Here is a 27,729-nt window from a genome sequence, read left to right as displayed (position 1 = left end):
TTGGAGAACCCTAAGCTGGCAAACCTGTCCATTGCCTCCTGTGAGTTGGCAAGATGTATGATGTACAAGGCTGTCACAATTTGGATTGCTAGACACTGCAGCCATTAATTTGCCAGTGGCAAAATGGTTTGCCACAGACTGAAGGCAGTTTGGGGTTGCCAGCTTTCATGTGGCTACAGCAGTCTGCTTCTCCGTAGATAAGGGCACCTGCATGTTTCTTGTCCACTACCGTATATGTGGGACAAGCTTGGCATAAATCTTCATGAAGGTGCCCCCGGATGCATGGATCTGTACACACTGCTGCTCGTCATCCCAGGTAGCCATTACAATCTGCTCTCACCCCTTGTTACTAGGCTCCCTCATATAGAAGCACCCCAGTGGTTTGGAGCTGCTGCACATCAGCCTGGCCACAGTGTGCCTACCTGCAGCCAGAACATCTTCAGGCCTACCATGGATTAGGAGCCTGACATAGCCGAGTACTGCATGTTGTTTGGCAGCAAGCACATGTTTGAGCTTCTATTGTAAGTGCTGCTGCCTTGAGCTTACTGTGAATGAAAGAAGTCACAGGAGCAATCAGAGCCCATGGATATTGCCATTTTCACCTAATGTAGCTTACGAGTTCATAACACAGGGCCAGCAGGGTCTGCAAGGCAGTGAACATATATGGATCTACAGTGGCTGATGGTAGCAGAAGCTGTGGGTCAGTCAGTGGTGGTGGCACAAATCCAGTAGAAATGCAGATGGGCAGTTGGGGGTGTGAGCTTTGGAGTGAATCATGCAAATCCTTCTCAGAATTTTTACTCCATGGAATTTGCACACCAGCGGATGCTTTGCTCGGTGTTGGCAGAGTTGGGGGAACCTACAGAAAATTGACCAGCGCAAGGCATTCTGGGATATACTTTCTCTGGCCATCTGGTGGCGGTATATTCAGCTGTTCTTTAAATTTAGTTGGAAGGGTGATGTGTGGACATGCCAATATTCTGATTTCTTCGTTCCAAGACAAGTCGCACAACCAGTCCTACAATAAAGGCACCTGTTTATAGCCTCCAGATTCTGGTATATGCCCCTCCCCATCTCTTCCTTTTCAAAATCGATGTACATGGTCATTAGCTTCTGTGTGGGATTCCCTTCCCCTTTGATACCTGCCTCCCTTGATATGCCTGCCAATGCCCCTTGCCATTGTCACTTAAGGGCATCACCTATTTATTAGGTTCCCCAAGTCTTAGCTCTTTGTCATGCAAATAGCAGTTATTTAGAGGGGAACATCTTTGACGCTTGGTCTGGCTATAATTTTATTGCCAATCTTTTCTTTAAGTCATGTCACAAAATTGCAAAGATGCCTATATGTAGAATAACATGATCCATGCAAACAAAAAAAATGATAGCACCGAACACAACTTATTGATTGTTTTTAAAAGCTAACAAGAAGGTGGTTAAATCAGTTTGGGAGAATATGCATGTATGAATAATGTTCCTCAAAACTGATTATATAAGTCAGTGTTTCTCAACCCATGGGTTGCGACCCAAAAGTGCGTTACAAGAAAATATATATATAAGGGTCGCAAACAAACTGTCAGAGTTTCAGCCTACAAGGAGCTGCTTGGAGTTCCCCATGCTCCCCACATGCCCCACCCCCTGGCCTACACATGCTGGGGCCTAGGGGTAGGGGCAGCAGGTCAGGAGTGAGGGGCACTAGGTCGGGACTGGCCATTGATGTTTACAAATGGGTCCTGATACAAAAAAGGTTGAGAACCACTGATATAAGTAATCGTGACACCTAACATTGGGTAGTTGTGGTTTAGAGTCTTGCAGTGTTGGGTATTATTTATCTATTTATTTAAATTGTTTGTATGTATTTGATAATTCCAAAGGTCATTGTCTTAATTAGATGTTAATGTTTTAACCCTTAAAACCAGACGTAAACAAGACATACTGTCTCCTTGGGAGCTATGGGGAAAGGCAAGTTGAAGTGCTAGGTCACAGGGAGCCCTATAACATCTTGTGTCCTGACACTTCTGAAGAAGCTGTGGGGCAAGGGAGCTAGCCATCTGGGTTTGTCTGGACTCAGCTGAGCTGCTAGGCATAGGGGAGGGTTAAACTCCGTAGCAGGTAGAAGCCCCTTGGCTCTCTCTCATGGCAACCTTGCTAACCTCAGTTGAGTTGCAAGGTTCCTATTAATACAGCGAATCGTAGAGAAGTAGGGCTGGAAGGAAACTCTAAAGGTCATCTAGTTCAACTCTTCCTTTCCTGAGCCAGGATCATTCCTATCCAGACCATATTATACAATCCATAGTCTAACCTTGACTTAAGACTACTGTCAAGCCTAACACAACAGACAGAACACCCGAACGTACCTCTCAGTTAAAACAGAGAAACCATAGCAGCCAATGTCCTGCTTCTATAAAATGTTGTTGACATACGCTTAAGAGATTCCAAGTAGGGGACCGTGCCCCCTACTACAGAGGAAGGCAGAAAGCCCCATAGTACATACATCTGACCATAGGGTAAAATTCCTTTCTGCCCCCAAATCTGGTGATTGGTCTGACCCTGAGCAGAGAGATGAGACCTTCCAGCCAGGAACCTCTGACTCTGGTTCCAGCAGAAGCTTTGGCGCACCCAGGTCAAAATTCCTAGCCTTGGCTGTAGCTAACACCTAGTGCCTCTTGAGGGAGGTTTAAAATCACCCTGATGCAAGTAGTAGATAGGGGGGGCACAGGAGCAATTAGCGAAGTCCAGAAGTATGGGAAATGCTCGTGCTAGAGCACCACCTAGATCGTCCCTAATCAGTGGCTGTCCGAGCTCTTCTTGAACACCTCCAATGATGGAGAGTCAACAACTTCTCTAGGCAGTTTGTTTCACTGTCGTACTGTTCTCACAGTGAATAAGTTTTTCCGGATATCCAACCAAAACTACTTTGCTGCAACTTCAAGCCATTGGTCTGTGTCCCCTCTCTGTAGCAAGAGAGAAAAGGTGTTCTATTTTTATGGCAGCCCTTCAGGTATGGAGACTGCCATTATGTCCCTTTCTTAAGTGCCTTTTCCACAAGCTGAACATGCCAGGTTCCTTCAGTCTCTCCTTGTATGACTTGCTTTCCAAGCCTCTTTATCATCTTTGCCCATCTCTGGATCCTCTCTAACTTCTACACATTCTTTTTAAAATGTGGAGTGTAGAACTGCACACAGTACTCCAGATGAATCCTAAACAGTGCTGAATAGAGGCACTGTCACTGGCCATGTCTTGCACCTAATGTTTCTGTTGAAACACCCCAAAACCACGTTTGCCTTTTGTGTAGCTGCACTACACTGCTGATTCATATAGAGTCTATGATCTACCAAGCCTCCCAAATCCCTTTCCATATTGCTGACATCCAGCCAGGTATCACATATTTGTGTTTTTGATTTTTCCCTCCCCTCTTTCCCCCCCCCACCCCCCGTAGTACCTTGCATTTATCTGCCTTGAACTTCATCCTGTTAGCTCTAGCCCAGCTTTCCAATCTGTTGTGCAATTCAGAAGGATCTCTTGTATCTTCCAACATATTCACAATCCTTCCCAGTTTTGTGTTGTTTGCAAACTTGCTCAAGAACCTTTCTATGCCAGCATCCAAATTTGTTAATAAATGCATTGAACAGCACTAGGCCCAGGACAGACCACAGTGGGACTCCACTTGAAACCTCCTGGCTTTCTGACATGGACTGGTTAATAATTACCCTTGCTTGCAGCTATTGAGCCAGTTATCTACCCATCGTATAGTAGTTTAGCTTACATGTCTCCAATTTATTTATGAGATGGTTACATGGGACTTTGCTGAAGTCCCAATTCACTATATCTACAGCATTCTCTTTATCTACCCAAGTAGTTACTTAGCCATAGGAGGAAATCAGATTTGTTTGATGTGATTTTTTTCATAAATCCAGGCTGGCTGGGTTCTTCCTCCAAATGCTTGCAAATGGCCTTCCTTAGGGTATGCTCCAGTAACTTTCCAGATATTGAGGTGTAGTTCCCTGGTTCCTCCTTTTGGCCCTTTTTTTAAGAAGGGTACTACATTGGCCCTTTTCCAGTCCTTTGGTATTTGGTCCATCTCCTGCAAGTACATGAAGATCAGTTAAATTAATTCAAGAAAGTCCTTTGACATTTATGAGCCAGGAGACTAGGTTAAATAATCAGGTGCACTTCTGTTCTTACGTAATGAAGGAAAACCTTTTGCACAGGTAAGTAATATTAAACTTTTAATGGTACAGATTTGGAATGCTGTATTTGAGTAGCAAAGCCAGAACAAACCCAAGAATGGGAAAAAATGCAGTGCTGAAGGTAAAAGGTAAGTATGGAGAAGCTATAATGGATATTTTCTATTGTCTATTATTGTTCATAAATCACTCAGTTTTATATATTCTTGTTCCCCAGCAAATTTTGTTTAAAATACCTCTGCCAAGTTGGAGTGTTATAAATGTTTTGACTAAGGAGGGCTTGTTCTTTTCCCTTCAGGTTTTTGTTGGCAAGATCCCCAGAGACTTGTATGAGGATGAGTTGGTGCCACTCTTTGAGAAGGCTGGCCCAATTTGGGACCTGCGCCTTATGATGGATCCTCTTTCTGGTCAAAACAGAGGTTATGCTTTTATTACTTTTTGTAGTAAAGATGCAGCACAGGAAGCAGTTAAACTGGTAAGTCATTTTGAGTGGGACAGAATTTTATTACAATCAGTAATAAAACTACTGAGTAACTTATTGATTAATCTGATTTATCCTCAGATCCTTTGCTGTAGCACTTTTTAAAAATCTAAAAATCTCTCCTCATCTCTTCTCCATAGAAATGTTAGAGATAAGCATTGTCTTAAGGTAACCTGTGATTAATTAATTACAGACTGAGGTCATCTGTACTCTGTGCTGAAGTGTTTTCACAGTCTCACCTCCCTTTTGTAGAACCAAATGTGCGCTTTCTTGTTTGTCTTTTGTTTTGGAGCAAGGTACTAAATCTGGTGACAATGCAGGGCTGGAATTTGATTGTCCTACTACAAATTTTTCCTTCCCAAGAGTATGTAGTTCAAATATCTTACTGTGAGGGTGTTGTTTAAAAAAAGCTCTTTGCTGGAAAACTAATGCCAGAAGCATTCTTCCCAGTAATTTCTGACCGTTTTAGTGCTCCTATTGTAATACATAATCCAATGCACAGTATATAAAGGCTAGCTCAATTTACATTTTTATTGAAAAGTCAAAACTGTTGCGAAGTTAAACCTGATATATATTAAGAGTGGCTTCTCCTTTTATTTAATCAGTGTGACAACTATGAGATCCGTCCAGGAAAGCACCTTGGAGTATGCATCTCTGTGGCAAACAACAGGCTATTTGTTGGGTCAATTCCAAAGAACAAAACCAAGGAGAATATATTGGAAGAGTTCAGTAAAGTCACAGGTAAAGTGTGTTTATTTTTTCCATTTTTTCCTATGTTTGTAGTAATAACAGATGAGTCCCCAGTCTGGGCTTTTATAACAAGTTGACAACCAATAGTAAAGTTTAAGTTTTGGTGATAATGAGATTAGTTTTAAATGAGTTCCAGCTTTATTTCAGATGGGACCTTTTTGCTGTATGAACACTCCAAGTGAAGTGTAAAAAGGATTTATGTTCACTGTTTCTTGCTGCCACTCAATTTGACTGTTTCTGAAACTTTATATCAAAGCGCTGATGTCAGATGGATACAGAACAACAAAAAATAAAGACCTGTTCTTTAAAAAAAAAAAAGAAAGAAAGAAAAAAAAGAAAAATAGATGAGACTTTTTTAGTCCAGCTTAAAACTTTTAATGGGGCTAACTTTAAAGGTTCCATTATTGAATAATTTGAGTAGTTTAGCTTGGCTCTAGTAGCAGTGTGATAATCTGGGTTGCTTCTAAAAATATCATCTGCTGGAGAATGTCCTACAAGTAGCACTTAAAAGTTAGTTCAGGGATGGGAGAGAACAATCAAACTATCTGCACAGAAAGCATAAGATAAATGAAACTCCTGGGGAACTGAGAGAGAGGCAGCGCAGGTTCCTATCTCTTAATATCCTGTACCCTAGAGGGAAAGGGTTCCTTGAACTGGAAAGCAGGGCTTTGAATCTTGCCGCTACTTACAAGCTGTTGCTTTCCAAACATTTTGCCACCACTAGCCCAAATGTTGTTCTTTCATTCAGTTCTGAATGCCATTATGTTTTACTGCTAATCCATAATGGTGATTTAAGACGGAATAATTTACATGATATGCAGACTTCATGATTGCGTGTACTTTACTGGTATGGGTTTGAAGCCAATTTAAGGTTTTGTTAGAAGGCAAGACTTTGTGAAATTGGCAAGAAATGTAGGAGACTTCTTTCAAAGTTTGGGAGGGGTCATGTGTGTCCTGCTGTAGCCGTAGGCCCCTGGCAGACCTTGATATGTTTCCACAATTGCATCAGAGGAATTTAATGCCCAATCTAAAAAATCATGCATCCTGCCATGCACATCAAGACATAACAGGGGTAAAACAATTTTGGGGATCAGACATAAAGTAACTCTGATCCTAGTCTTGTGACTGCTGAGGGGGCAGGTTCACTCAGACTTAGACCACATATCTGCTTTAAGTTCCCAGGGCACTGCGAGCCTGACACGGGGAAGCCCAGCTTCATACCTGCTTTTTAAATGTCCAGGGCTCCATGTGTCTGTCACTGCATAGAACTTTTCCAATGTTAGGCCCATGGTACCCTGGCCACTTCTAAAACAGCGGATGTGCAGCCCAAACTTGCACACTGCCCTTTGATTTTGCTGGTTCCCAGCAGACTTGCATGTTCAAAAGTGTACAGTGCTGGGCTGCATGTGATGTTCCTGGATACCTGTGTATGTCACATGTTCAAAATAATGTGATACAAACAAGCCGCATGCATGCTCCACATTAAATGTAGGTCATCTGTGTGGCTGGTTTGGCATTTTATAACATCTTGGTTATTTTGCACATGTGGCATATGTGCAATTCCTGGATGCCTACATGCAGCCCAGCATTGCACATCCTCTGAACATGCCAGCTTGTGAGGAGCCAGCATCATGCAGTTTGTATGATAAATTAGGGGATAATGGAACTGTCTGTTGCAGTGCTGAATATCCACAGGTACTTGGCAAACATTAGTCTTTGCAGGGAAGTAAGGAACCTGTTATTCCTATTTCTTGGTTTCCTGTTTAAGTAGTTCAGAGATCTGGTGTGTAGTCTCCACATTGAAATTCCTTAATAAATTGCTACCACAAATCCCCAATTTCAGACCTATTGTTTTTTTGTGGTTGAACTGAGTGCGTGATTTGCGTGCATAAGTTAGAACTTTGACTTTCAGATCACCTGTGGAGTCTACAGAGTATTGTTGGAAGCACATTAAACATGCCCTGTTATTTTTAAAGAGAATGTTTTCACTGCTAGTTTCACACTAAAGGTATGTGCATTTTCAGAGGGTTTGGTGGATGTAATTCTGTATCATCAGCCGGATGATAAAAAGAAAAATCGGGGATTTTGCTTCCTGGAATACGAAGATCACAAGTCAGCTGCACAAGCTCGACGTCGGCTGATGAGTGGGAAAGTAAAAGTCTGGGGAAATGTTGTGACAGTGGAATGGGCTGACCCAGTAGAGGAACCTGATCCAGAAGTCATGGCAAAGGTAATATAAATAGGGATTATACTAAAAGTTGCTGTGAATTTAGGGAGAGCTTTACAACTTGTTGGCGGTAGAATTAGTGGTACTTTTTTGTCCCTTTCTTAGTTTGCTAGAGGGGGCTGTGAAAAATAGAAAGCATTTCTTTGTCCCCTGGTTGAGTGTGCCCTCTCACCTAGCACTCCAGCTCCCTATGGCTTAAGAATTGGAAAACTGGCTATGGAACTTGTTTACCTGTGTATCTAGCATGGCAGAACAGGCTGCGTAAGACTATCCTATCGGATTGAACCACAAGTCCATCTCATGCTGTCTTGTTTCTTCCAAGGTCCAGTACCCTAATGAAAATTATATCCATGCATAACTCACTTCCTAGGAATATAATGTACAGGAATTCTGTATTCTTGTTTCATTGACTAAGAACCAGTGCTGGAGTTTTTTGGGTGGAAGGCTAGATTTTCTGAATATAATTTTCTCTGGGTACAGTGAGGCATCCATTTTCTCTGAGAATTGCACCTTGTTACTCCCTTCTAGACAGTAACAGAGAACAAGCATAAAAGCAGTCTCTCCCAATTTTATCCATTGGGAATTCCCGTTTAGGAATGACAAGTTTCTGTTTTCTTTTCACCAATTTATTGCAAAAATAAATAAAGAACACCAGTGCAAAACCAGAAAACCTATTCCTGGAATATGGATCATGGGAGTTCCTAGTAAAAGAAACTTGACATTATTAATGCCATTGGTTGGCTCTCTGGGAACAACAAAAGAAAATGGGGAGACTGTCATACAGATGTTCACACTACATTTTTTGAAGATAAACACTCGAGTTTAAGACTCTACCAGAAATTTTTTGTGGGAAATGGAGTACAGCAGAACAGTGGTGTTTTGTTTAATAGAAGTTGGCTGCTACTTGTTCACTTAATACCTACTTTTTAAAAACTGTTAACTTTTCAACTTTGACACTTATTTTTCCTTAGGTGAAAGTCTTATTTGTAAGGAACTTGGCCACTACAGTGACAGAAGAAATCCTGGAGAAATCCTTTTCAGAATTTGGAAAGCTGGAAAGAGTGAAGAAATTGAAGGATTATGCTTTTGTCCACTTTGAGGATAGAGGTGCAGCAGTAAAGGTAGGCTTTGTTTTATTACCTTTTGGCACACTAAACAGTCGGTGGACTAAATATTAACTGTAACATTTCATACCAAATGTGTAGGAAGAACTTGCTATGCAACTTTGTCTCAGCTTCTTAAAGTAGCTTTGCTGCAATCACACAATTGTAATTGTAGGACTTGTGTAACAGCCCTGCTATCACAGGAAAACTCCAGTGAATTGTCTGGAGGTCATCAGCTATAGGCTTTTTAGTTTTGCTTTTACTGATTCAGTATTATTGGACTGTTCATAGGTGTTTATTACAACTTGCTGATTTTTACTGTTGGTCACACCCAAGATCCATTTTTAAGTTAGTTTTGTTGGCTTGCCTGAGTGTCTCTCTCACTTTTTCTCTCTCTCTTTGAACATGCCCCACCTGCTCGGCCCCTCCACACAGTGACAGTATAGGCCATGATTTCTGTAGCAGCCTTATGATACAGGGTTTCTTGGTGGGGTTTCTTGGAGTGGGGACAGTTACCATGCTGGATTGTTGAAGCTTATCAGAGGGCTGATATGCTGCTTTTTTGTGAGTGGGTGTTGGGAGATGTTCTTGGGTAGTGGTTGGAGGACAGTTGGCAGGATTGTTGGGTATGGAGTTGATGGCCCATACTGTTATATGGTCAGTCTGCTGGGATGGGATAGGTTAGTTGATATCAGTGTCTTTGAAGCTCTTGCTTGCAGATGGGTGGTTAGCCTCCAGATTGGCCCTCTTAAACAGAAGAGAGGGATTCTGTTCTACCTGTGTCAGTCTGTGACTACTTCTCTTAGATTCTAGTCACTCTCACTTTCCAAGGCCCAATTGGTGCCTCAGGCCTTATACTGTATCTTCAGCACTTTGGTCTTGACCATGGGTGCCAGATTGGAGGCACTCCGCTAGTTGCAGTGGCTTGCTTAGGGTGAGTACTAAGTGTCCTTGTTGCTCCACATAGCAAGGAAGTTATTATCTCTGTCTGCCTCCAGAGGGTAAATTGCTTTGTAGGCATGGCAAAAAAGGATGGCGCGGACACTGTGGGTTCATCCCCATAGGCAGGAATATGCGGTTTGTGGCTTTGCAGGTCCCTGTGGCATTGCAAACTGTGTGCTCTGTACATGCAAGCTTTTACCTTGCTGGTAGTTTGCAGAACAGGAGGATTTTTGACATCAGGAAGTCAAAAAAACCCCCCCTACGCCAGAAAAAGCGGAGCAGCATGTGTGGCAGCAACATGAGCTGCCCGAAACTGAAGCCTGGCTGTCCAGGTTCCACAGACCCAGAATGCTGTTGCTGGAGCCCCAGGAGGCCCCTAGGACCTCAGGTAAGGCTGCTGGGGCCAGCCCAGATGCTTGCTCCAGCTTCTTCTAAACCACTTTAGGAGGTGCAAGGTGTGGGGCAACTTGCTGCACACCAGAGTGTGCATGCAGAGGCATTCCCTGGGGATAACTAGCAGTGGCACAAATATGTGCCGCTGCTAGTTGTCCCTGTGGAATGTAAATTCCAGCTCATAGGGATGTGACCTGTGGGCACAGACCCCTGGTAACAAGCTGCAAAAAATCCTTGATACTTGTATTACAGTGGAGTATAATCCTCAAGGTAGGTATCTGCCAGAATATGGGCTTGGTGTTCTTTTGTGTCTGGCAGTAAATAGTAAATGTATCACACAGATTCTGTGATCCTACAAACACTGGAGTTCAGTTAGTCACAGGTAGAGCTTTGAGGCAGGGGGAGGATGGGGTAGATGGCAGAGCACTGGGATGTGGGAGGACTCACCAAACCTCCGTTGCTTTTTGCTATAGGGCACAAATATGACACAGCCTTTTACTGTTATCTAGTACTTCTGCACACTTGGAGAGATTTAAAGTCATTGAAGTGCTTCAAATAGGATGTTTGTCAGTGCCCTAAGTGCAGCTTCCCTTATGTTTTTAACTTAAGATCCTAATTTGACTCCCTTATATGTGTACCATTTTTAGTGACTCATGAACTTGTATTACTTCCCCCTGAACTTCTACCTGTTCTTGTTGAAATGTATTTGATAGTTTCTTCTTTCATTGTGTAGACATAGACCTCATTGAAATTCACCATCAAAACCCAAGCTAAATACTAGAGGTGCATCAATGCATTGGTCCAAGATGAGATTGGCACCGATCTATAAATAAAATGGACTGCATTGGAAATAGGTATGATGTGGCTGATAATTTGGCCAACAAATGCCCATGCATGTGCACAGCCACGATGTAGCACATAGGTGGCAAGGAGCACAGCCCGGCAGCTCTCCAGCTGTGTGCAGCTGTTAAGTCTGTTGTGGTGGAAAGGGAAGGGGAGGGAACTGGTGGGGGCGGGGGGGGGCAGATCAAGGCTTCTGCAGTGAGGGAGTGGGGTAGGGCTGGAGTAGGATGCGGGACAGAGGTGTGGCTTGTCCGGGAGGAAGGGGTGTATCCCCGGATCTGTGCTGGTGGGGTGGGGTGGGGTGGGCTGCAACTGCAGGCTGAGACTGAGCTAGGCTCTTCCCGGCATGTGTGGAGGGAGGGGCTGGGCCAGGGCTCTGCTTGGGGTGGGCAGTGACAATGCTGGGAGGGGGGCTATGGTGAATTTTGGGATGGCTGCAGGTTCCCCCGTAGCCCACCACTGCCCTGGTCTTAGCCCACAGCTGCAGCCCATCCCGCGCCGCGCAGATCTGGGGGCACACGCCCCTCGTCCTCCCGGGCTGTGCACATTGGGAGGAGCCAGTCCCCCCCCACTTCTATTCCATGCCCTGCCCCCCCCTGGCTGGGCAGTGCCTACCCCAGCCCCACTCCTCCCTCACTGCAGGGGCCTTGAGCTGCCCCCACACCCTTTTCTTCCCTCCCCTCTTCCCTTCCACCACAACAGACTTACCAGCTGCATGCAGCTCTTCAAGTTGCCGGGCTATGCGTCAGAAATTGGATCAGTGTCTGGCGATACGCCTCTTTAAAAATCAGCTATCACTATTGGCCTACAAAATCTCTGTTGGTGCACTCCTAGTAAATACAGAATAGTTGCTCCTGGATATTTTTGTATTTGTTTCATTTTGCCTTCTTTCCACTTGGCTCTGAAGAAATATTTCTAGAGGATCATAGACACAGCATAGTTTCAGAATCCTTACCCTGTATTTATAACTTTTCTTTTTAAAGAGAAAAATGTCAGACCATCAAATGTAGTGTCTCTCTGCCTATTGGTTGTAGTTATTTACACCTGTGTACAAAACCAGACTTGCATATAAGTTAGGAGTTTAAGTATGTGTTAGTGTCTGTGTACTGTTCATGTCAGTAATCAAGAACTTCTCCAGTATTTGCATCTGAAATGAATGTTCCTTTTTAAGAAATGTGGAAGTGCTACATATTTGCAACGTGGGTCAGTTGCTTTGACAAGTCTGGAACAATTTTAATATTATTAAAATATGATCTTTGACATTTTTATCTTTCCATTGTATCTTAGACCTGTTTCAGCATAGTGGATGAAGAGGGGTTAGAGTGCAGTCTACTATGGCATCCTTTTAGGAAGTCTAAGAATACAGCCTTGAAGAAAGTGTAGCCTTTGGTGGCCCAACTAACATCACAATTTAATGACAGATGCTGGAGATGGAGCTCAGGAGTGAAAGTTCTAAGGATATTTCCTTTTCAGTTTCATCTGTGTGATATTTTATTTTGTTACACCTTTGAGAATTTGTAGCAACTCGCAAAGATTTTGGTTAATGGAAACCAATTCCTGTTAACTCAGGTGCTTCTCTCTGGTTTCATTTTTTTTCTTTCCGTGCAGGCTATGAATGAAATGAATGGAAAAGAGATAGAGGGGGAAGAAATTGAAATAGTTTTAGCAAAGCCACCGGATAAGAAAAGGAAAGAACGTCAGGCTGCTAGACAAGCCTCCAGAAGCACTGCGTGAGTCTTCATTTCTGTAGTGTTGTAATGTAGAAATAGCAAAACTTCATGCTTCTAACAGAATGTGAGCTAGCATAGAAATATCGCATAGAAAAACAAATGGTCTTCTCTTCCCACACACCATGTGTTAAGTGGGGGGTGGTGGTAATAGTTATTTAGAAGACTCTCTTAAGATAGACAAATTTTAATATGCGTTTCTTTTTCTTACTAGGTATGAAGACTATTATTACTACCCTCCACCTCGTATGCCACCACCTATTAGAGGCCGAGGTCGTGGAGGGAGAGGTGGATATGGCTATCCCCCAGATTACTATGGCTATGAAGATTATTACGATGATTATTATGGTTATGACTATCATGATTACCGTGGTGGCTATGAAGATCCCTATTACGGCTATGATGATGGCTATGCTATAAGAGGAAGAGGAGGAGGAGGAAGGGGTGGGAGAGGCGCTCCTCCACCACCTAGGGGGCGGGGAGCACCACCACCAAGAGGTAGAGCTGGCTATTCACAGAGGGGGGCACCCATGGGACCGGCAAGAGGAGCCAGGGGTGGGAGAGGGGGTCCTGCACAGCAGCAGAGAGGACGTGGTGCTCGTGGAGCCAGGGGCAACCGTGGGGGCAACGTAGGAGGCAAGAGAAAGGCAGATGGGTACAACCAACCCGATTCCAAACGCCGTCAGACCAACAACCAACAGAACTGGGGCTCCCAACCCATCGCTCAGCAGCCGCTCCAGCAAGGTGGTGACTATGCCGGTAACTATGGTTACAATAATGACAACCAGGAATTTTATCAGGATACTTATGGGCAGCAGTGGAAGTAGACAAGTGAGGAGGGCTTGAGAATGATATTGGCAACATAGAATTGGCTATAGATCTATATTCTTCAAAAAAAAAAAAAATTGGCTTAATGTTTCATCCTTCAGTAGCGATTGGCTGTCATTTGTATTGGGCTGAAGAATCACTCTATTGTGTATATACTCGAGTCTTTTAGTTTTCTTTTTTCATAAACGCACTTGGACATTACTGGGCTTGCAGAATTCCTGAACTCCATTTGGGGTTTCGATGCTTTTATCGTTTTAGGCTTCATTTTTAGCAGTTTAAAAGCAGGATGGGCACACTGTTCAATCATGATTTGCAGAACCTCTGGTTTTGGACAGTTTCTTTTTTGGATTTGGGATAGACTACATAGGAGTATGCTGTACATAAAAGTAAAAGCTAGTGCTTTGTCTTAGTAGTTTTAAGAAATTACAGAAAAATTAAGTTTTTTCTTGTATTGAAAATAACATGATTGTATGTTTTGCATTCCTAGAAGTAGGTTAACTGTGTTTTTAAATTGTTATAACTTCACACCTTTTTGAAAACCTGCCCTACAAAATTTGTTTGACTTAAACGTCAAAGCCGTGGCAATTTGTTCCTTGATGTGATTGTATTTCCAATTTCTTGTTCATGTAAGATTTCAATAAAACTAAAAAATCTATTCAAAACATTACCTATTTCAAATTCAATTGCGTCCTAAAACATTATTTTATTGGTAATTCTTGCAAGAAGCATTGTTTTCAAAGTATAACTGCCTATGTGAGTGATCAAATTCATGCAAAAATTTCTTGTGCTTTCCAGCATATAACACAATGAACATCAGACTGAGAGCTAGGTGAAATTGCAGTAAGAGTTCAAAGGACACTGTTTAAAGGATGTTTTCAAACTACTGCATCTAATTTTGAAACTTATTTCTTCTGTTTTAAGAAAGGATTCAGTTATACCTGAACATTCATATAGGGTCTAGGTGAATTAGAATTCTCTTGCAAGTGAATTAACGTGGAGAAGGAAGCGGAGCCTATAGTGTGTTTAGCTTTGTTCCCTTTTTATGAGTACTGTGTATTTGTGGGACACCTCTAGGGGCTACTGTGTCCAAATTCTGGCCCTATTGTACTATGTAATGCACAGCCGCATAAGATGGTTTTGATTCCGAGAATCTTAGTTTTAATTGAAATGGTTAAATTTGAGCTAATGTGATAGGGATAAGAATTTTGCTGTAAACTTAAATGCTGAGGCTCTGTAAGGATAAGGGTGTTTTGTTTTTGCTACAGGCAACAAACCTTCTCTATGTTCTGCTTAATTTAGTTACTGGCATTTTGATTTGATGTTCTGCCATGATGAACAATTTGCCTTAGAATTCTCATGCCTTGTAATAAAGGCTTAATTAAAAAATATGCTAGTCACCATCTTTCTGGGAGATTGCTAGGTAACATATCTTGGGGTATTGTATATGGCTTTTATTGACCCCTGTTTCTAACACTCCTGGGTGGGCTTTTTTTCTCTTTTTCTTTCTTTCTTTTTTTGTTTTGGTGCTGCCAAGTCATGAAATTAGCTTTCTCTTATCTAAGCTATCCCAGTGAAGAACCTTTATTTTTCAGGAAAGAGCAAAACAAGAAGGATTAGAACTTTTAAAGAAAATTATTGCTTGACTTCTGAATATCAAAATTAACATTTGCCCTCCTTTAAATCTATTGCTCAAACTTGATTACAACATGCTAAACAAAATCATTGGAGAAATTAAATGTCAGTGGGCATACTCTTCCATTTGCCTTCCGTTGTCTGGTGTCTTTCATACGATATATCAGAATGTAGAAAACAAATTTGTCCCTATTACCATGGTGGGTTGTTTTTTTGGGGTTTTTTTTTTGTGGGTTTGGTAGACAATTGCTTGGGTTACAGCTTCTGACCGGAATTGGAGCAAGAACACATACCTACTTCTCAAAACGAGTTTTCTCCTTATGTTGAAGGTCTCTGTTCCCTTCAAGTTAATAAAACAAAGTCAAATGCCACATAAGTTTATAAAGTATTTTTTAAATTTGCATTCCAGATGTTATGCTGGGGGAGGAGGGAAGTTACCTGAAGTCATTGGGCCAAGTTGTGTATTTCTTATTCCTTATTTTAAGCAGTGAAGTCAGAGGGAGGATTGCCTGAGTGAGAGTAGTGGGTTTTTTGCTTGTGATGAGGATCTGGCTTGTAAATGAATCACAAGGAGTACCTCTTCTGGAAATCTGGCTTTTTCAGTAGTTACATCTCTAATGGTTACTGTATCTTTCTTTTGTGGTGGTAAATAAAACCACACAAATACAAAACAAGTACTTTCATTTCAGCAAATTATAAAAAAAGGAGGTTCTATTACAAGCTAAATTTGACTCGAATGGAATTTTCATTTAATGCACATTTCAACTGTTAGGAGTCCCAAAGAGGTAAAATGCCAAAATATTTGTTTATGGGGGGAGGGGGAAGATAATCTGTTACAAAACTAACAAGGATCAGAAATAGCATTAAAGCTGTTTACCTGAAGAACCATAAATCTGTATTTTTTTGGGATATGCTTCCACCAAAATACTATTTATCCTAATGCTTGGATATGAAAAATCATTCATATTTTGTGCAGTTGAAAATAAAATTCTGTTGGGTTTTTTTTTTTTATATTTGCAAAATTTGCGAGCTGCTTTGACTTCTATGCAACTTGTGGGTACTCAAATTTAGTTAAAGTTGCAAAAGCATTTTATTAAAACATTTCAGAAGATATTTATTAAAATTTTAGTGCATCAGAGATATACATTGAACTTGGAGAAAACTACATCAAAACTATTAAACTCTACTCCACAAAGATTCTGTAATAAAATTAAAGGACTTAGTATATTCTGTGACAAATACTAAGGAAAAATGTGATGGAAACAAATTTGCAAATTTCCAAAATTTTACTTGCGTGTGTCTTGATCTTTCTTTCTGTCTGCATAACATCCAAAAAACCTACCATAAAAATAACTATCTTGAAAATGAGTTTCACCTCACACAGATGTTTTAAATTCAGTTTGTGCAAGTGTCCTGCTGACATTGGTGGAGAAGTGACGAAATGGGATTAAGAATTATTTGATCACTCATTTATAGCAGTTGTTTAAATGTCTGTATTGATAAGAAGGTGTTTGACTTAAAAAAACAAAACAAAACAAAAAAAAAAAACAAAAACCAAAAACAAAACAAAAAAAAAAGCGTCAGATTTCTAGTTATTCCAAAACTTCTTGAGCAAGATTTCTAAAGCTGTCATGTTCTATAGGCTTAGTTTCTTCTCAGCAAGGTCAATTTAATTCTCAAATTTAATTTGCCAAATCATTAGAGCTAAATGTCTAATTTTTCTAGTTAATATATCTGTTAAACAACACTCTATGTCTTAATATTGTATAAAGGATGATCTCAATCTTTAGGTAGCTGAACTGTCTTTAAAAATTTTCAAATTTTCAGAGAACTAAAAGATCTATATAAATGTGATTCTTGATGGTTCTTTTTCAACTAGTTAGATTTTGTCTTCTGTATTAGCATATTAAGCCCATTTGTTGAATTTTTTTTGTTTGTTTCAGAAAATACAAATCTTACTAGCAACAAAACCAATGCAAATATTGGGTGGGACTATTGCATTTTTTTTTTATAAGTGTACAGAATTACTTGGCACCAAATCATGTAGTTGTAGTACAAGCAAAATTTATTTCAACACAAATTGCTTGGCTAAGCACTACAAGATTGGGTTCCTGATCTTATATGATGGGCCAAATCTTGCAAATCTTGTGAATGAAGCTTACTCACCTATTGATTTAAGTGAGACTTTTGTGTAAAAATTATTAGCATGATTTAGGTTTGCAAGATTGGGTTCTGTGTCATTTGTGAAATGTTTGTGAGTAGCCATGAGCCTTCTAGAGTGAGAGTCCCAGGTTGTATGTTCCTGCTTTGCTAAAATGAGCTTCTGTTAACTTAGGACTCATTTGAAGCTGCTTTGTGTGTGATGAATTGGCTCTCGTAATTTGTATTATACAGTAAAGAATGGCAACTTTAAGTATATTAATTTACTGACTAAAATCTGTGGAGTAGAAAAAAGTCTTTTAAGGGAAAATGTGAAATCTGTAGTCTTTTCCCTAAACACTCAACAGCTGAGATGCATCTTTCAAATGCTTCATATTTGCCAGGAACTTCTGAAACTTTAAAGTAGCAGAATTCCTCTGGACAAATGTTTTAACATCTTGTTTGGAGGTTACCAGAAGCTCTGAGTATCAGTTCAGAATATGTTGCATCATATTTTCTGATGTTGTCCAGAAACCTGCAAGTGTGTTCCTTTTTTTTAACTCCTTCCTTTTACCTGACTATCAGGGAAGCGTGGTTGAGGCTGCCCTGACCTGACATGTCATGATGTCGACTTGCTAGGTGGGGTTCGCAGGGATCATTTACCTTGGAGTTGTCGGTAAGAGAACTTTATTTCTAATTCTTCTTCAGTAAGATGAAAGGGCTTTTGGGGGCGGAGGGAGGAGTCGATCCTCAAACCCTATCTCAGTGGTAGGGATCATACGAATCTTTTTGAAAAATTCACCATTACCTATGGAGACTCTCCAAACATATTGAAGGTAATACTTGAATTTAAACCCAACTGATCTATGTTCAAAAGCAGTATGATTTAACTTCAGCATCTGAAATAAGCTAAATGCTCTTTGGTTTCCAAAGGCAAAATGAATCTTTAAAAAGAAATATCAGAGGAAGAATATTTTCATTTACAGTTAGTAGAAAGGCCTTTGAGGCGTTCAGTCACTGGTTCTCAAGACACCTCTCAGAAAATGCCAGCCCTTAGCTTTCATTTGTTTTTTTTCACTACAGAAAAGTAACAGAGCAAGTCTTCTGTTGCAAAGACCTCAGTCCACAACAGGTCAGACTATTTTTGACACTGGATTCCTACTTGAAATCTCGATATTTCTTGTGAATTGTGTTGGTGTTTGCACACCTAACTGATAATATTGTGTGGTTACCTCAGTTTTTACTACCTTCCAGGGTGACATTCCTGGCTGAGAATCACTGGGATTAAAAATGAACTATTAACACCGGAAACAATTTCAAAAGTGCTAGAAAGCTTTTTCCCCTTCCAGCAGACCTTGTAATTTTGCAAAATTGTATCTAAAAATCAGACCTAAAAAAAAAATCTAAATGAAATGGAAGGGACCAAATGGGTTTAACCACTTTTTCTGTAGAACCTTGAGACTGCACTGAATGAGTCACCTGAGTTGTCACCTCAACTAGTATTTAAGGGTTGGTGACCTGCTATGAGACCATGGGCTTGACAACCTCTTACGAGAGGTGGGCCACTGATCGTGACTCCCCTGATGTGCAGGCTGCTAATTTCCACCCTCCTTCCCTGCCTTCCACCACTGCAGGGCACCAGTCTCCCTCCAACATCCAAGCCATCTGCTACCATCGCAACCCACATACTGCTGATTCCAGTCCCCAGCAGTAACAGGGAGGTGTATTGAGGGGTGTGCAAAGCAGGCCGTATTCAATTCGATTCAGCTGAATCTGAAGATTTGATGCTGATTCAGAGAATCAGCAATTCAGCCATAGACACAGCTTTAAATGTTTTTTCTACACGCCTCAAAGTACCAGGCACGGCTTGTGAACGCTGCGATAGTGGGGTGGATAGAGCATCCCACAGGAGCACGGGGGGGCCTTCATATGCTCAGTGACAAACCTGGAAGTGGACCAGAAATACTTCCAGTCCACTTCCCTGTCTGCCAGGGAGTGCGCAAGGGAGGGGTCCCCCCCCTTGGTGATTGGCTATGGGGGTACCCTGGTGCCCCTCCCCCTGGACCCAGGAGGCACCCGTTGCCAAGCCGGGGGGAGGGTGCGGGGGATCCCCCCTGCACACTCTCCAGCAGACCCAAAAGTGGATCGAAAGTGCTCCTGGTCCACTTCCAGGTCTGCTGCCGAGTGCGCTGTGGAGCCCTCTGTGCTCCTGTGGGATGCATGATCTTCCCCGCCATTGGACCATTCACGAGCCACCTGGTACCTTGAGGTATGTAGAAAGAACATGTAAAACTGTGCCTCTGGCCAAATTGCTGAAACTTTCCGAATCAATTCAAAGGGCTCTGATTTAATTCAGTGAGATTAAAGGGTCTCTTGGTTCGATTCAATTCGGATTTGGAGATTTGGCCACTGAATTGGGCCAAATCTCCACCAAATCGAATCGGGATCAAAGCTTCACGCAGCCCTAGTTAGCGGCACCTCCCATAGCAGGTGCAGGAGTAGTAGAGGGATCTGGAGGGGATTGGTAGCATGGTGCAGGGTGGAAAAGGTGTGTGGGAGGTGGGGGGAACGTGCTGATTTGAGCTACATGCCACTGATCCCTCAGGCCAACATGAGCCCAATCCAGTCATTTTGCTTCGGGCCATAGGTTGTTGACCCTGATTTAGACCAAGTCACAACTACCCTGCATTCCTCTTCAGGGGAAGCCTGATTTGTAACATTGTAAGATTGTTTGGCAAAACTCGAAGGCAAAAGACAAAATAAGTGCTGCAGGCAAAGGCTGAAGTGCTCTGAAAGATCAAAAAAGGATTCTGATTTTTAAGGTTTCTGCCAGCAGTATGTCAGGATTTAGCTAATGCCACGAGACCCTTCTGTTCGTGACAAAGAGATACAAAGTTCTTAAGACTACAGAAGCAATTCAAATTAGTTCAGGGGTCAGCAACATTTTTGGACAGAGTGCCAAAAACACCTGCAACCTTGACTTGAGATGTTGGCGTGCCAGGGGCAGATGGCAGGGGAGCCTTGTTGTGGCAGCGCAGCCTGGCTCCTTCCCCACCATCTGCCCTGAGTTGCTTGTGCCAAGCAAAATGCCTTCATGTGCGACAGTCTAGCACACGTGCCAGGGGTTGACTACCCCCAAATTAGTTACTAAGTTTTACTGTGTTCCAATTCTAACAGAACAGTCCTAAAGAGTGCAAATGGTAGCTTGAAGTATTTTTGGACATGCAGACTTGAAACTTCAGGAACACTCAGAGTGAAGATGTTGCTTTAGGAAGTACTTGCTGTCATTCATAGTTTCTGTGAAGAGTTTACTTTTCTGCTGTTTGAATACTAGCTTCCCAAATTGGCCATGTAATGCTCAGAACAAAAGATAATGGTACTTGGTGAACATGGTCAAGTAGGAAAGCTTTTTAAGAGAAAAAACAAGAGGAAGTTGCACACAATCTTAAATACAACAATTGATTGGGGAAGGAGGTAATAGCTCAGAGCTATAGATGATAGGGTTTTTCTAGAAACACAAATAACATCCATGCTTGTGAACTCCATTTTAATTTTTAAAATACTGTAATTTTCAAAAGATTATTGGTATAGGTACCAATAAAACAACAACAAGATTGCAAAGACAGACACTCAAGGTAAAAACAAAAAAATCTCCAAAACCGCACCAAAACAGTGTTTTAAGGGTATCCATTCAAGCCTAAATATTGTCCCCTTTGTACATATTCATTAGTCTTCATTTATAGAATCGTAGCTACTTTTTTTCCTTGGGACCCCTGTGTTATTCAGTGACTATCTAGTAACTCAGTATTCTCTTAACCCTTCCATAGGTAGCCTCTGTCTTTCTTGCTTTGCCTTTTCAGATTTTTGTACTTACTGATTGTGGATTTAATTTCCTTATGGATGTTTTTATGGGGCTCGCAACTTGAAGTTCAAATGACTTGGTTCAGGAGACTCACAGAGGAGCTCTCAAAATCAGGGGTAAAATCTAATATGTCAGGGCAGCGTTTAATCACCTTTGTTGTGAAACCATCCTTTTTCTTCCTTCCTTCTATTCTGCTTCATTTACTATGTACCTTTCAGTGTCTGCAACAAATGAGGACGGAATCTGACAAATGACCCCGATTCATTTCCACGGCATCAACTAGCCTATATGCTGAATGAGGCAGAAGTTTCGTGGTAAAAATATTACATGATCATGTAATTAAAAGACCGTCTCATAATACGTATCTGCCCAACACTGAATTAAAGTTGTGGTTAGCAAACATGTTTTAACATTTCCTAGCTTGAGTGCTTGATTCTTCAGGCTTAAGTTTTGGATGCATTTTCCCAACTTTTTAAATAAAAAAAATCAGTCAAATTCTATCATGCTTTATCTTGTTGATTCTCCATTTCAGTGGTTAGCAGCGTTTAAAAAGCTGGTCCGCAGTCAGCGCTTCTGCTGGATTAAGCAATAGGGTACCAAAGAGGAGTCTTATCTCATTCACAGAGGTTAGTTAAGCTTGTGGGTTTTGTAGCTATTTTCTGAGAGCAAAACATAGGGACTCTGAAATCCAGTTTTGGCTTCCTGGTTCAGAAGGGAAGTATGCTCTAGTAGTTATGGATTAACTTAATCCACTTCATTCTGATCAGGCTCCTGCCTTTTCTAATATATTGCTTGGATTATTAGTGTGGCTGACACAGATCACAAGAGAGATGGTTTTCCTTTGTTTATTTCTATTTCCAGACCTATAGCAACTGGGAGGCGGACCAGTTGTAGGGACCACTCTGCTTGTATCTGCTGCTGTCAAGTTAGAATATTTTCTCAGTGGAAATTATCTTGGCATAATTCATTTTGCCAAACTTCCAGGAAAAAGCTATTGAGACATGGTAGTGCTTATGCCAAAACATGAAGATAGTTCAGTTGAGCAGTTACAAAGAATTAATACTAGTGAGATTTTTTTTGTCCTGGTCATTCTCAGAATGGTTCAATTGTGTTTAGCTGAAACAACATCCCCCAAAAATGCAGTTAAGATAGATGGTCAGCATAGAAAACTTTACCCCAAACAGTTTAGCACAATGTAAAAGCAACTGAAAATGAGCTTTTAAAATAAAGTACCAGGTAATTTTAACTATAGGCAGTTCTACACTTTATCTGTAATTATTGGATAGAGTCCTTTTATTTAACCATTTAAACCTTTTTATTTCTTTCAAGGTTTTAAGTTTTTTCTGTTAGGAGACAGTTACATGTCATTGGCTTCAATGTAACCTCAGTGCACTCCATTCAAGCGTCGCTCTCCCGTCTATCTTGACAGCTACATGAGACAGCATGAGTCCGTTAGATGTCTTTTTTCATTTATCCTTTCCTTTGTAGCTGATTGTATTAACATCAATAGTTTGACACTCCTGCCAGTCACATCAGCAAGATAGAGGCTAAATTATATGAAGCTGCACACTTTTACCTATGCTACAGGAAATGACTGATCTCAAGTATTTAAATTGCTTGTAATATGAAGAGCAATGGGTAGATAATTTTCCTGTAAGTCCTGTTTACTGCAGGGTTCTGGACAGGAGAAACAAAAAAGGAAGAGAGATCAGCTTCTCCTGCAAGAGGAAAACTTTAAGATCTTAGGAACCCATTCCTCAGGCTGAGGCTTTTTTTCACCTTTAACTTTTAGAGAGTCTTAATTTTCCCCTCTCCCCCACTTTAACTCAAGGCAGGCAATCTTTGCAGCAGTTTTTACATAAGTGTCTTTCAGGATTTCTGCCTGCCCTCTGTCTCTGAAGGATATCACAGTAGGAATTAACTTTCTTTCCTGCTCAAAAGGTTGGGAATACTGTTGTAAAGCATGTCCATACACAAACTTGTACAAGTACAAATTAAAGGAACATGTGTTAAGATTATGTAAATCAATGCAAAACCCTGTATGTATAGTTTTACATGCTTACATCAAGTGAATTTGATTTGATAAATCAGTTTAAGGCCTTCCATGCAAGGTGTGCACCAGGTAAATTTTATACAAATTATCATGAAAGCATCTCACTATATAGGAAACAAGCTATAATGTCTCCAAGATGTGAAACTCCAAATTAATAAAGAACCGTATATGGATTGTTCTTGAAAACGAATTCTGTAGTAACACCTCTGGTGGTAAATTGACTATTCATTCCTTTGATGGGCACAAGACATTGCTTCATGATCATTTTGACAAGAAAGTTGGTGGGGTTTTCAAAAGAGCCTCAAGACCAGAGGGACATGTATAATGCACATTTAACACCATCAGATGAAGTGCAGTCAGTCTTTGATAAAGGCATGGAAACATCTTATTTTCTTTACTCTTCACCCAGAAAAATTGACACATCGAATGAGTTGTCAAATATTATTCTCTGATCTATTTCCTGTTCCACACAGAAACCTGCGTTTTCCAACTTGAGCCTCTAACTACCAGACTTGCTCAGACTTTGTCCTCCATGGGTATTTCTTCTCTGCAAAAGCTACATTGGCTTGCATTGGAAAGATGCAGGAAATGAGCTTAGCACTGTGAAAAGTGGACACCAAAAAAGTTTCATGACTCGATGTAAACTGTACATTGCATTGGCGATTGATTTTAGTATCTAGGAGATATTTACATCTGTCTCATATTTGATAAGCACACTTATGAGCTTCCAGTGAGAATTAGTTTTTAGGAGAGGTAATGGAAGGTGGTGGTAGTTTTAATGGACTGAGATGAAGAGGTACATTCCACAAAAAGAGAGATTCTTTGGAGAAATTCAGTAATACTGTACCTGAAGGAAAAATCTCAAGCTATACCAGGATCTAGTTTTTTGCAGCTAATTTTGTACCACTGTTTTAAGATATAGTGGATAAGAAGAGTTTCTTTCTTGCTCTTCAAGTTGACCTTTCTACATCTGCAGAGAAATAAATTTGGACTTAAATTGTATCCTTTTGTTACTCTGTTGCCAGAGGACTCTCTTCCATTGGCATTCTTTAAGGGGTTGCGTCTCCATTACAGGGAACTTCACTGCATAGATCATGCCTGTTTCTCCAAGAAGAAAGTGATATGAGGACAATTGAGGAGGTAGCAGAGTTCTGAAAAATCCCCAATAGATTTAGTAGCAAAGAATATGTAAAGAATTCTCTAGCAAGAATATTTACCCCTTCTCCAGAAAAAATTGAATTTTGTTACTAAAATACCAGCTAACAGCCATTACAGTAACTACAGTAGACTCTGAATCTGGGGGACTTTCTCACTTATCCAGCCACATAATCAGCAAGAATTTTGTCTTGGGCTCCAAGTCTTCCTATTTATGTTAGTTATGCATTATAGCTTCTAGTCTCAGTGAGTAGACTCGTAGGCTTATTTTTCTTAGTCTGGTGAAACAGAGAAATCTGTTTAATTTGAAATAAAATCTTTTGATGAGGGCAAGGGCAAAATTTGCTTGTGGTGGAGTGAAATGTTTTTGCTCCACTTGTTTTCAGAAATTCACTACAATAGCCAAAGAAATGGAACTTGAAACACGCTGCTGCTGGAAAGGGTTGTGGATCCTTTTCTGCTCAGTAGCAAAGTATTTAGAGCCTTCACTTCACTAATAGGAGAGGCAGGTTAAATTTTTTTTCTTGTTTTGAAGGGTTGGAAACCATGGCTTCTAATGCCCTCCGCAACAAATTATGGGAGGTTCCTTCTTGGCTCAATAAGAGCTATTTGAGTAGTCCACACAAAGTGGGACTATATCAGAAGGAAGGCATGGGTGAGGTTCACTTCATGTTCAAACTGAATTGGAAGATGAGTCTGAAAACCACCCATCCTGGTATACCCATTAGTAGGGGTGGCCAACTTGTGACATTTGTCAGATTATGGAGGGGACAGGCGCGCAGCAGCAGATAGGGCAGGAAGCAGCACAGGAGATCAGGCAGAGAACGCAGGGCAGGAAGCAAAAAGAGCAGATTAGGCAGAAGAAGGGAATCTCAGTGGCACTCAAGGAGAGTGTGAGGCTAATTTGTGGCATGCCTGCCAAAAAGGTTGGCTCCCACTGCCCTGTTGGAGGAGGATTTTAACTGATCTCCCACAGGTACAGCAGAGAATTGAACCTATATTGCAGGTGACAAACTAGTACTTGTTTTCCTCAGCTTTGACAAGTGCCCGAAACCAAAATTGGTTTTGTAGAGGTGGAAACAAGCTCTCACAGTTACAAATATCTTGTCATTTTTATTTCAGCTGAAACTGCATCAGGCTCAACTCAGATTTGCCAGATAGTGTGGGCTTCCCCAAAATCATACCTTTTGAATAAATTGCTGACAAAATTGCACAGCTCTATCTAATGATAGTGTTTGGCTTCTGTTGTTTTAATAGAGCTGGAACATGTCATCTTTGCAGTGCATTTAGTTTTGTGGAGCAATTTTTCTAAACCCTAGAGTGATTGCAATGAACTGTAGTAATGGATCAGAATCGCAAAGGGATCTTGGCCTCTGGGGGAATCTTACGGACAGGCGTAAGCCATCAAAGTTGTGGAACACTTAGTTAATGGAGAATGCAGTGGTTCACAATGCATATAATGGAGATCCTACTTGCCAAGAAAGGAATATTCGACAAGTATGCAACTCTAGAGGCTTAATGTCTTCTTTGCGATCACATTTTGAAAGTTTGCCTGGTAGATCTCTCTTCATGGAGAGTGAACATCTTTTGGCCTTCTGTAATTTACTTTTCTTCATTATCCACAATCACCGTTCCTAATCTGAAATGAAAACTGAAGTAAGACCAGGTTTTCATTAACAGATACGAACAAAGTCCTGGTAGGTTGTTCCTGAGGAGGATTGAAAGTCAGGAACCCAAGTACCCAATACAAACTTCCAATATAGATCAGGGGTTTATCCAATTTGGGTAATTCAAACTTGACAGGACTTTGAGGAGCTTGTTCCTGGAATATGTTCAGTTATTTTATCCCCCCATTCCCAGCTTTAGTGGCTTGGGCATAAAATTTTCATAATGCATGGCTTTTGAGGGCATTGTGAGGATTGTAGGCATTTCCTTTCAGACAATTCAGCTTTCCTGTATTTGCATGCTTTTTCTTTTTCTTTCTTTCTTTTTTTTTTTTAATTAAGGGATGATTCAAAGATCTCACCAATTTTGTACTATTACATGAAGGTAGAGGAAACAGAAGTATCTAATGTAACTGGATTTTTGTAATTTTTTGGTCCCAGTTCAAAAAAATTGGGGGAGTTATTTTCTTAAGTTCAACTTGCCAAAAATTGCCCTTCTCAGAGTTGCAGGAGAGGACTTTATTTAAGCATGTGTTTTGTGGAAGTGTTAGGAGAACATTGCAGAGCTAAGGAATGCATGTTTACCTTCAGGCCCATGGATAATCCTATCCCTCCTTCAGCTAAGTAAATACTTGGGTTAGGAAATGCCAGATTTGGGAGTGTGTTTCTTGCCCCATTGTAACTATGCCTGAAACCCTTCGATCCCATAACATCACTGAGTGCGGATTCAGACCATAGAGCTCCACCTAAAGCGCTGCCACCACGAAAAGGTTGGCTGATGAGAGTGATTGCTATTGTTTGTGCTCCATTGTGGGGTGGGATTGAATGCAAGCAAATTTGTACTAATGGAGCCATGAAATGATACCTTGAGGCCTTTTGGGAATTAAAACACCTCCTCTTGAAATGTGGAAAGAAAAAAGTTAGAAACATGACCACTGAGTCTTGACTGTTTACAGCTGGGACATCCCAAATGGTTTGATGGTGAGCTTCATTTTTTAATTGCCCGTTTGTTTCTTAAATGGTGAAAAACTGTGTTACAGTAATATTAAACATTTTTTTGAAAAATAGTTTGTTTGCATTTTCTTGGCATAAATATCCAGTATTCCTTAACTGATCTTTTATATAGGATAAGCTCTCTAAGATAAAAGTGTTTTAATAATTTTGTCAGCATCTCTGTAAATCATGCTTTGTTTAAAAAACCAAGAGTGCAGATTTTTAGCTGCAGTTAACTTTGAAACTAACTTTGCTTTTAACTTGGCTTCCATGTGCCAGTGAATCTTCAATATTCTGTGTACTGAATGTGTGCTCTTTGTTGGTACACTGTAAAATATGCTTTTCGTATTAACTACTCTTGAACATAAGATAGTCACTAAGACACTGCATATTTAAGGCTCTTCCCCCTGGCCCCCCCATCTTCATAGTCTTCCACTGAGTAGTAAACCCTCCCAACTTACTCTCACTATGGCATACTTGAGACCTGCAGTTAAGCATTAAATGGGAATGGCATGCTCTGAGGTAGGTATTTTTATACAAAGACAGATTTCATCCAGTTTTGAGTCAGGAACAAATATGGCACACGAACCAAGACTGAACCTTGTCAAGACTGACAACATTCACTTCCTTCCTTTGGCACTTGACTGTACTTCTTTTTTAACAGCAGCTTGCCTTAACCATCAGTTACTGCATTAATTATAAAACATTTAATTAGTTCTGTCAATTAAGATGTGTTTATAGAGTCATTTTCAA

At 40.9% G+C, this 27,729-nt stretch overlaps 1 protein-coding gene across 4 annotated transcripts in view; it reads left to right on the top strand.

Moving 5' to 3' along the window:
- Positions 1-14,145, top strand: part of HNRNPR (heterogeneous nuclear ribonucleoprotein R) — a 36,031-nt gene extending 21,886 nt beyond the window's left edge. For all 4 annotated transcript variants that reach the window (XM_090058554.1, XM_090058553.1, XM_090058557.1 and 1 more), the window contains 6 exons: positions 4,483-4,659; positions 5,271-5,406; positions 7,440-7,645; positions 8,614-8,763; positions 12,532-12,653; positions 12,865-14,145. In XM_090058554.1, the coding sequence (XP_089914680.1) occupies positions 4,483-4,659; positions 5,271-5,406; positions 7,440-7,645; positions 8,614-8,763; positions 12,532-12,653; positions 12,865-13,477 (1,404 nt within the window). In that variant the 3' untranslated portion in view covers positions 13,478-14,145. The remainder of the gene's footprint in view (positions 1-4,482; positions 4,660-5,270; positions 5,407-7,439; positions 7,646-8,613; positions 8,764-12,531; positions 12,654-12,864) is intronic.
- Positions 14,146-27,729: the final 13,584 nt, after the last annotated feature.

This window comes from Crocodylus siamensis, chromosome 7, assembly GCF_052110815.1.
Source record: "Crocodylus siamensis isolate JL-2025a chromosome 7, ASM5211081v1, whole genome shotgun sequence".
Taxonomy (NCBI): domain Eukaryota; kingdom Metazoa; phylum Chordata; order Crocodylia; family Crocodylidae; genus Crocodylus; species Crocodylus siamensis.
This window is presented reverse-complemented; position numbering and strand designations above follow the sequence as displayed.